Source organism: Palaemon carinicauda, chromosome 12, assembly GCF_036898095.1.
Source record: "Palaemon carinicauda isolate YSFRI2023 chromosome 12, ASM3689809v2, whole genome shotgun sequence".
NCBI classification, from domain to species: Eukaryota; Metazoa; Arthropoda; class Malacostraca; order Decapoda; family Palaemonidae; genus Palaemon; species Palaemon carinicauda.
The window spans coordinates 109,145,495-109,156,752 of record NC_090736.1 but is presented as its reverse complement, the minus strand read 5'-3'; the positions used below and the strand labels follow the sequence as shown (position 1 = coordinate 109,156,752).

At 32.9% G+C, this 11,258-nt stretch overlaps 1 protein-coding gene across 2 annotated transcripts in view; it reads left to right on the top strand.

The window, feature by feature from the left end:
• The window catches only part of LOC137650614 (general transcription factor IIF subunit 1-like), a 232,211-nt gene that overhangs the window by 152,546 nt on the left and 68,407 nt on the right, over window positions 1–11,258 (top strand). Inside the window, exons 2-7 of one of the 2 annotated variants that reach the window (XM_068383811.1) lie at window positions 6,247–6,281; window positions 6,453–6,587; window positions 8,015–8,149; window positions 8,450–8,620; window positions 9,816–9,922; window positions 10,620–10,760. In XM_068383811.1, the coding sequence (XP_068239912.1) occupies window positions 6,247–6,281; window positions 6,453–6,587; window positions 8,015–8,149; window positions 8,450–8,620; window positions 9,816–9,922; window positions 10,620–10,760 (724 nt within the window). The remainder of the gene's footprint in view (window positions 1–6,246; window positions 6,282–6,452; window positions 6,588–8,014; window positions 8,150–8,449; window positions 8,621–9,815; window positions 9,923–10,619; window positions 10,761–11,258) is intronic. The other variant, XM_068383812.1, reaches the window with a different exon arrangement.

The following is an 11,258-nucleotide window of genomic DNA, read 5'->3' as shown; positions in this document are numbered from 1 at the left end:
AATGCAGAACAAAATACTCAAGTTGATGACGACAATGACCACATGAAATTATCTATAGATAGTGAGGATGTTACGGAGAAGACATCCTGGAAAGAAATAATTGGTGTGCATGAGTTGTTAATGGTCGACCGTATAACTAGCGAAGGAGGAGCGGTAAGTGGGTGTTTTGATGAAAAGCCACCTACTGCTATCTGCTCAGATCGGAACCATGAATCACCGTGTGAAGGTAATCAAGAAGGATTCAGTGGAGAGATTCAGAAGGAAAGGGGCAAAGATTATGGGAAAAAGAGTGGAAGAAAAGGGCAAAGTTCAACAGTCGTTGGGCATAAGGGCTCAACGCTGAAGAGAAGAATAGACTCTTTAAGCAGCGAAGTAGAGACGTCAGGTAACAAACTGTTGCAAGTTAAGAAAAAGTGAGACCTACTGACTAATCACAATGTATATTAATTTCATAACTATAAATGTAAATGGTCTGAAAGACACTAGGAAACAATATATTGTAAAATCCTTTTTAATTCAACATAGAGTTGATATTGCTCTCATTCAGGAGCACAATGTGAAAATGCAGAAAGATTTGTATGTTCTCTGCGATTATTTTGATGTATTCTTTAATGGTTCTTTATGTTTTAAAGGTAGTACATTGATTTTTGTTCGGAAAAACTCTGGAATAAAAGTAGACAGGTGTGAATTGCACTGGAATGATAGAATTATAAGTTTAAGTTTATCAAGTTCAAATATTAAATTTCAAGTAATCAATATATATGGTCAATCTGGTAGTAATGTTAAACGGGAACGAGATGACCTAATAGGTACCGAACTTCTCTATTACATGAAGGGAAATCTCGACAACATTATAATTGGCGGTGACTGGAATTGTGTGGTTAGTGACCGTGATTGTACTAATCCAAATCCCCACAATAAATCAATAGCTTTGAAAAACTTGGTTAGAAATATTGGCCTAAAAGATGCATGGTTCTCATTAAATAATTCTGTTGAATTTACTTTTATTAGGGGTAATTACGGTGCCAGACTTGATAGATTCTACGTCGCTAGATTATATGAGATAATACAAAATATAATATAGGAAATTATATCAAAAGATTGATTTAGATACCACAGAACAAGACGATTTGTTATCAAGTATAGATAAGGTGATAGATGAAGAGGATAATGATTTACTCGAAAGGGAAGTTACTTTGGAGGAGCTCTGGATAGCTACAAAATCAATGAATTTGAATCGGACTCCGGGTGTAGATGGGATACCCGCTGAGTTTTACTTATATTGCTGGGATATTATTAAGAAAGAATTTCATGAGGTTGTTAGAAATGAATTCGAGAATTTATCATTAACTAAATCCCAATCAACCGGAATAATTTCTTTAGTACACAAAGAAGAAGAGAGAGAAAGATTGAGGAACTGGAGACCTATAAGCCTTCTTTGTATTGATTATAAAATTATTTCTAAGATTTTGAGTAACAGAATTAAAAATCTACTTGATAGAATAATTTCTCAAGGGCAATTCTGCGCCGTGCCAGATAGATCAATCGTTAATTGTAACTTGCTTGTTAGGGACATCATATATTTTGCAAATGAGAAAAATCTGGATTGTGCAATTATGTCTCTTGACTGGAATAAAGCATTCGACCGAGTGGATATAGAATTTCTATTCAAGGTGATGACAGCTTTTGGTTTCGGAGATAATTTTGTTGCGCTGGTAAAGATGCTTTATACTGGTATATGTAGCAGAATGTGTATAAATCATATAATGGGTAATCCTATCAATGTTGAACGATCTGTTAGACAAGGATGTCCTCTATCAATGATCCTCTATGTTATTCACCAAGAACCTTTGTACAGGCTAATTAGGAAAAGTAAAATAAAGTCAATTAAACTTCCTAGACAAGTTTCAGTTGGTGTTGTAGGATATGCTGATGACACAAACATCATAGTTAGAACAGAGAATTGTATTGTTGAAGCCGAGTCAGTAATTGTGAAATACGAAAAGGCTACAGGAGCGGTGCTAAATAGAAACAAGAAGTCCAAAATTATTGGCGTTGGTAACTTCCGAGGGAAAACCACATGGCCACTTGATTACCTGGAAGTTGTGGTTGATTCTATAAAGATTTTAGGAATTGTTTATTCGAATGATTATGTATTAGGTTTGAATAGTACCTGGGATAATATAGCTAATAATGTTGAGACATCATTAAACATGTTGAACAGTAGAATTTTAACCTTACATCCAAAAGCTATATACATTAATGCTTGTGTGTTATCAAAACTATGGTATGTATCGCATGTGTATCCTATTCCCATACAAGTGTGCAAAAGAATAAACAAAGTGGTATTTGAGTATATCTGGAATGGTCGTTATCAGCCAATTAAACAATCTACGCTAAAGCTTCACAGATGCGAAGGAGGTTGGGTATCCAAGACTTACATGACAAAGCTTTGAGTATATTCATAAGTAGTTTCTTAAAACTGTATTTGTCGGGATCAGAACCCAATGTTTTAATGTATTACTATTGTAAACTTAGATTAGATGGAATTATAAACTCTGACTTTGAATGTAATGAATATGGATTTACTGGTAATGTATATTATAATGTGTGTATAGATAATGTAAGGAAAATTATTCGATGCAAAAATTTTCCTATAATGAATAGTAAAACAATTTATAAAGGTATTAGAAAAGATGAAATTCCGAAAGTTGTCGAGAACTTCCCTCTGTTTAACTGGGAAAGCATTTGGAAAAATATTAATAGTATATTCCTTGATGTCCAGGATAGGACTGTTATTTACAAGTATATTCACCAGGCATTGCAAACAAGGAAAAAATTACATGTTATGAATTTGGCAGATTCTTCATATTGTCTAAACTGTGGGAAAGAGGACGTCCCTATTCATATGTTTTATGATTGTGATAAAACGAAGAAAGTGCTAATCTGGGTAAGGGAATTAATTAGTTATCTGTGTGATACAAAATTTAGTAGAAATATTGAGCTTATTTTCTTTGTCTTTCCCAAATTAAGTAGAATAAAAATTAACATTTGTAACATTATGTTCAGTACTTACATAGTAACATTGTGGATGCTTAGAGACCATATTTGTGACATGGAAGATGTAAATATCAGAGACAAAATTATGTCAAACATTTTCATACGAAGATATATTTTGGAGCAGCGAAGGATGATTGATGGAGAACGATATAACAAACTTTTGGAATTAAACAGAAGTAAGATGTATCAAATATGGAATTCATTGTGATTTAAGATGTTTGCAACCTTAATATTATTTATGTAGCATAATATAAACACTATTGTAACTGTATCTGTACAATCTGTCTTGCTAATAAAAAAAAAAAAAAAAAAGTTGCATTGTAAAAAGAAAAAAAAAAAAAAAAGTTTAGCTTTTCGATTTCGTGAAATTAAAGCTCTGTTAATGGACCTTGATGGTTATAGGGGTGTAGATCCAAATGGTATTTTTTCCATTGTTTTTTTTTTTTTTCTTTATAAAGACAGGAAATTTCCTAGCTTCAAAGTTATCCGTTATTTTGCGCAAGTTAGCAAGAAGAGGAGCTTTTAGCACTTGGTGAATTGGTAATGTTACTTCTTTATGTAATGTGTTTGTTGTAGCTCAAGTCCAACTGATTACTGTCCAACTTGCATAACTCCTATATTATCTAATGTTTTTGAATGTCTTTTGGCAAAACGTCTTAATAGGTTTGCTGAAGGAATCATGTATTAGCTAGTTTGCGATTTAGTTTTAGTAAAGGTCTTGGAGCATGTGATTTCCTTCTTACAATCTCCAATGCTGTACATAAATCCCTTGATTGTTGTCAGAAAGTTCGAATGATTGGCGTTGATTTTTTTGCTTCCTTGGACCGTGTTAATCATGAGGCCCTTGTTTTCAAACTCAAACAGTTGGGAGTGGGTGGGTAGTTTCTTAGCATTATTATTGATTTTTTAAGTAATAGATCTCAAAGAGGAGTTGTTGATGGGCACCATAGTGAGTATAGGAATGTGATATTTGGTGTTCCACATTGTCGGTTTCTTGGCCCATTACTTTTCATACTATATACACATGGCATGTTGTTTGGATTAGAAGATAAGCTTGTTGCATATGCAAATGATGCTACTCTCTTCGCATCAAATCCATCCCCTGAATGTAGATCTGGGGTTGCTCAATCCCTTAATAGGGATCTAACTAAAGTTAGTCCATGGTGCAAATTATGGGGTAGGAAGTTGAATCCTAACAAAACCCAAAGTATGATTGTAAGTTGGTCAAGGAAAATGACTCCTCAACTTCCGGATCTCAGTATTGATATTGTTTCCTTAACTTAATATGACTCTTCTAAAATTTTAGGTGTGACTCACGACAGAAAATTTACTTTTGAGAAAGAAATTACACAAAAAAATGGTTTATTGAGAAGAAGAAGAACTGGCGGACCGGTGTGTTGTTGTTCGAAGACGTCCTAGTAAAATGCCCTTTTTAATAGGATAATTCAGTAATAACATAATGTTACTTAGTAGTGAAGGTGTATGAAGATGTAGCGAATTGTCTGTACTAACAGTGACACTTCATAAGAAAACTGTTTTCAATTTATTGACGAAATTCGAAAATAAGTGTTCACACGAGGACCTACCAGTGGAAGTATGGCCTGGGGCTGGTGTTGCCCCAGGCAGAAATTGGTGCTCGCCTTGCGCTGAATACCCTCTCGACACTACTGTGTTATGGTTTAACAGTAAGTTTCAATAATTTTCTTGTTTGAGACAGAGACTCACATAAACAATACTCGTAATGGCTGCTCCATTTTCTTGGAGTGATGGTAGGGGGGTTAGTGGAAGGTTTGTTGCTGAAACTCCCATCAAGCGACAGAATACAATAGCAATAGTTAGCCTTGATGGTTTCATTGACTTTTTATGTATGGAGAAGATACTCAGTGATGTCATGAAATTAGACGATGATGAACTATACGGAATTCAAGCTATTTCTCGACAGAAATATAGATCTGGGGTTGCTCAATCCCTTAATAGGGATCTAACTAAAATTAGTCCATGGTGCAAATTATGGGGTAGGAAGTTGAATCCTAACAAAACCCAAAGTATGATTGTAAGTTGGTCAAGGAAAATGACTCCTCAACTTCCGGATCTCAGTATTGATATTGTTTCCTTAACTTAATATGACTCTTCTAAAATTTTAGGTGTGACTCACGACAGAAAATTTACTTTTGAGAAAGAAATTACACAAAAAAATGGTTTATTGAGAAAGTCTTTGAAGATTTTTGGTGATCAATCTATTCTGAAGAAGTTTTAAATCTTTCATTCTACCTTGTTTCGAGTATTGTTCTCCTATCTAGTCTTCAGCTGTGATTCTCATCTTAATTTGTTGGACAGAAAATTACGGTCTATTAAATTTCTTATTCCTGATCTAGAAATTAATCTTTATCACCATCGTTCAATTGGTTCATTATGCATGTTGCATAAGATTTTTCATAACACTGGCCATCCTTTACGTTCAGATCTTCCTGGACAATAACATCCTGTTCGCAATACTAGGCAGGCAATTAATTCTAATAGCCAGGCATTCTCCATCATGAGGCTCAATACTCAACAGTATTCTAGGAGTTTTATTCCAGCTGTGACCAAGTTGTGGAATGATCTTCCTAATTGGGTAGTTGAGTCAGTAGAACCTCCAAAATTCAAAGTTGCAGCAAATGTTTTTATGTTGAACAGGCTGACATAAGTTTTTTTATAGTTTATATATGACGTACATGTTTTGACTTGGTAACTGTTTTTAGAAGGATTTATTGTTAATTTGTTTTCATCATTTATTTATTCCATTATTTCCTTTCTTCACTGAGCTTTTTTCCGCTATGGGTGCCCTTGGGCTTATAGCATATTGCTTTTCCAACTAGGGTTGTAACTTGGATAGTATATATATATATATATATATATATATATATATATATATATATATATATATATATATATATATATATATATATGTATGTATATATATATATATATATATATATATATATATATATATATATATATATATATATATATATATATATATATATATATATATATACATATATATATAGAGAGAGAGAGAGAGAGAGAGAGAGAGAGAGAGAGAGAGAGAGAGAGAGAGAGAGAGAGAGAGAGAGAGAGGTCATTGATTTCACTACCAATATTAATATACCATCAAAATTAATATCAACCTTTTTCTTTTTCCAGGGAAATATTTCTTCATATGTTGTGAAAACACCAAGGTAAGCAATAATCTCTTGTTTTTTTTTTTTTTTTTTTTTTTTTTTTTTTTTTTTTTTTTTTTTTTTTTTTTTTTTTTTTTTTTGAGTAGAATAAATTTCGTTACAGGCTATAAATTGTTTTATGTTTTGGTCATGCAATTTAAACTTATATTCTGTATTACTGATCAATAGGACCTGCATGAAGAGGTTCAGTGTGATGAGGTTTGACTCATCTCTTGGAGTAGACTTCAAGTCCTGGACAAAAGCGAAGATGGAAAGAGAGAACAACTTGAAGCTGTATCGATGTATGGAAGAAGATGCACCAAAGTAAAGTTTGTTATTTCATGTAAGATTCCCGCTAATAATATCAATATTTTCGAATTGTAGATCTTGGTTTCCATTGTAGTTAATTCATCATTATCATCTCCTCCTACGCCTATTAGCGCTAAAGTCCTGGGTTAGATTTGGCCAGTCGTATTTATCTTGATCTTTTAAATCTACTTCTCCATTCATCCTCTCTTACTTCACGTATCATAGTCCTCAGCCATGTAAACCTGGGTCTTCCTACTCTTCTAGTGCCTTGTTGAGCCAATTGAAATTTGGTGATCTAATCTCTCTCAGGGAGTGCGAAGAACATGCCCAAACCATCTCCATCTACCCCTCTTCATGATCTCATCTACATATGGCACTCGAGTAATCTCTCTTATAGGTTCATTTCTAATCCTGTCTTGCCATATAGGCAAATTCCCAATATCCTTCTGAGAGCTTTGTTCTCAAATCTACTAGTTCTGTTGAATATTGTTTCATTGTCATATAACGAGTCGTTTCCATACATACACCAATCTCACTAAACTGATTCATAGCCTGATTTTTATATGTAATTTCTGGTGACTTGATTTCCAGATTTTACTTAACATAGCTATTGTCTGATTTGCTTTTTTTTCAATCTTTCGTTAAACTCAAATTCTAAAGATCCTGTATTAGAGATCATAGTTCCTAAATATTTAAATGATTCCACCTCATTAATCCTTTCTCATTCCAATAATTTGTCATATTCAATTGCATACTCCGTTCCTATCATCTCTGTCTTTCTTCCATTTATCTTAAGCCAAAGGCATGTGATATTTTTTGCCTTCTGGTAAGCAAGTTTTACAAGTCTGTTCAACATAACACTCGGTTGAAGTTTTAACTTCTGTAGTTCTACCGATTAATGTCAAAACTATATTATTTCGCCTTATCATGGGAAGCCATGCCTGTTATATACTGCATAAGTAGTACCCCGTCTCGAATAGCATAGTCTTGGGAGATATGAATACAAAAATGGCCAGGATTACGAAAAATCTTAAGCAGCATGCATAAAGAACTAACTGAATGACGTTGCCGACATTAATATCTGGATCAGAAATAAGAAATGTAATATACAGTAAGTTTTGTCCAACGAATTAAAAAGAATTAGCAACTTACAACTTCAAGATCTATTTTCATGTTTTTAACTGATCTAAAGATACACAGTATTATGCTTTATATTTTTATTCAATACTTCTCTTATGTACTTTATTTATTTTTTTCACGTAGTTCCTTTCCTAAATTGAATGCTGTTCCTTTGTCCTGGGTCTAGGGCTTGAAGCATACTACCATTCCAAATAAAGTCAAGCCTAGCTGTTAATAATAATATTTATAATAAGAAAAATCATTTTTTTTTAATGATTTTTCCTGTTTTTAATTAATCCTTCCTAAACTTTTGTGGCTGCAAGGTATGGAGGAGGATCTGAGTATCGTCAGGGGGAGAAAGCAGAGGCAAGGAGGAAGAGGCTGGGGATACATCTAAAGCAGTATCGGCAAGAGGACCAACCATGGATTTTATCTGTTTCTGGCAAAAAGGAGAAAAAGTAAGTTTTTAAAGTTATATTTTTGTTCAATTTTACCTGTCACTCATGCTTCTTTTTATGGTTGTAAACAATTTTATTATCCTCACAGCACTAATTTGAACTTTTTTTTTTTTAGTCGTCTAATCCTAATTATCTTAACAATGAAAAAATTTACGGCCAAAATAACAGGTGCCTTTGTAAATTGTACTTTGAAGTGGTAAAACAATCAGTTAAAAAATGTGGGTAGAAAGTCATTTTTTAAATTATTTTATATAAAATCACCTATAAATCGTTTAGTGAGTAATGATAACTTTCCATCAGATACAAGGGATGTCGAGTAGGTGGCGTGAGTGAAAACTCATCTTGGTACATATTCATGCAAGGGAAAGATGGCTCCTTTGAGGCTTATCCAGTTGAGGAATGGCACAGTTATAGGCCTATTCAGCATTACAAATCCCTTACAGAGGATGAAGCAGAGAAACATTTTGAAAGGTTAGTAAGGATATATTTATAATGTGCTACAAAAATATTCAAAATTGTTATATTGTTCATAATTGAAATTTATACTATAAATGATTATGACTGCTTCATGAAAACTGACACTATCAACCCCTCCAAAAAGAAAAAGAAAAAAATCCAATTCCTGCAATGTAGAGGAGTTGATCTTTATGAGGCTCATGTACTGATCTTCCCTTTTTCTGCATTTACTAACACAAATTGTAAAGATTGATAAATGAAGAAATACAACCAAATTCCTTAGGCTATTCTCGAACTTCAATAAAAGAACTCCAACTAAATGCTTTAAGCTAGTATCTAATTGCAATAAAAAACAATTGTGGCTGCGAAGGTAGGTTATATAAAAAGGACTAAATTTTCTGGATTTTATTTTTAATGTTAGCAAGAACTGGCTTTTATGTAAGGATTCTTTTTTAAGATAAAGGGTTTTTTTGGGGGGGAGGATATATTTAGATAATGTTAGATTTTTTTGGGAATACCTGTGTTTTAAATAGGACTAAATTTCCCGAGGTTGAAATTTCGTGGAAACTGTTGGAGAGAGTTAAATTTTCCTGAGGGCACGCCCATTTAAGCCAGCATTATTCCTTGGTACATTCGTCTATTGAGTTTGTCAATCCCTGACCGATCTACTTTTTCAACTTAGTCAGGGTGATAGAGAGATAATCTAGGTTTTAAATTTATGAGGAGGCAGAACCATATTCAGAAGAAAACTTGATGTAAGTTTCAATAAGGTGTTTTGGTTATCCTGGGTCCTACGCTTTTACATTTTTTTTTTATTCCTTGTGGTTCTAAGATATATATAATTAAAAAAAATATACATATAGTTCAGTAATTTTATCTGTTCCTTAAAAAAGAAACTTCACATTCTACCTGTAATCATTAAGAGTGAAGAAACATACTTAACATTCTACTAATAATTATTGTGAGTCAAGAAGGGTATGGTTTCTACAGCTCCCTGACAGTTATAGAGTATTGTAAAATTTATGCTTCTAAAGTTTTGATTACAAGATTTACTACTATCACAGTTTTGAATACAACATTTACTACTAAGAAGTTCTATGTACATCTGTATATGAGGTGCTGGTATGATTGTTCTTTTTAATACATAGTACTCTTAAGCACTGAAAATGTAGTCGGGGATGTGATTTGAAACAATTTTTTTTATTTCCAGGCGTTCAAAAATAATGAACTACTTTCCTCTCATGAAAAAGGAAACACATACACCTGATGGCGAAGAGGAGCCCACCAAACAAAAGAACAGAAGTTTCTTAGGCAACCGTACGTTCTTTAATTTCGTATCCCAGTGCAATGAGTGATTATAAGAATATGCAAATCTCAATATCAGCTAGCGAATTAACTTTAGTGTCTCATCAGATAGGGTTATTGACAGAGTCCTGGTAAAAGAGAACAGTCTTAAGATTAGTAAAAGTTACCTGAACTTAATACAGAAATTGTGTAGTGCAAGAATTTAGATCATAACGAGAGAGAAATCGTAATATTTTAAGAAGTATTGTTTAGAAATAGCAGAGATTTCCGTTCGAGTTTCTTATATCTTGGTGCAAATCTCATAAAACATGGTCAAAGTAATGCAAACTGTATATAGATAACACTTATCATTTTTATTTTCTTTAGAATACATTATTGTTTTTTTATTTTTGTCTACCAAACATACATAGCCCTAAGGTGTTATACTTTTGTTATTGTTGCTATCAGAATAGATTTAGAATGATTTCTCCTGGTCATACAATTTCAGTAGCATTTTCCTTTATTGGCCAGATAATGTAAAAACGAATAATCACCGAGGGTAGCAGATTTTTTTTTTCAAAGGTAACTACCAGTTTATCTTTTAATAGGAATTGTGGTAATGACCTGTGTAGGCCACAGTAAAAACAATATACTATACAATTGTCATAACCTTATTAAACCTCCTGATTAAGATTCCTTATTATACTGATAATATGATCTTCCATTATAGGTTTGGTTTTATCAGAAATAGACGACTGGATGTCTGAATCAGATTCGGGTGATGAGCTTGAAGAAGAAAACCAAGATGATGACACCGACAGGAAGAAAAAGAATAAATATAAAGTGCAATCAAAAGGCAGAAAGCAACAAGGTAAATGAATTAATGCCTTTTTACTGTTTGGGTAGAATAGAGATTGCTGGAAGATTTGTTGTTAAGTTCTTAAGCACATGAATTCAACCAAGTTCATTTATTATTATTATTTCATCTGTCATAAGCAATACTTGTTATTACCTTAAATACTATTCACGTGACTTTGAGGGTTTTTCTTTTTGTCTTCCTATTTATATTTTTGGAATTTAGGAAAAATTACAAATGTCAATATGTTCCTGATGGGCATAAGATTGAGATGTTTTGTTCCTAGTACTGTAGCAACTATTTTGGTAAAGGAGGAATAACAGTTGTTCAAAAAAGGCACAAATATGATAGTACTAGGCTGAAGATCTTTAGTGATCCAAAAGATATTATGGTAAAGGATAATATATGAAGACATACTTTGCTTTGCTTTACGTTGAAGAAAGCAATTTTAGTTTCAATCCCTGCGAAAAAGCTTTGTTCCTACACAAATACATACCATTGTCCTTTACTGCT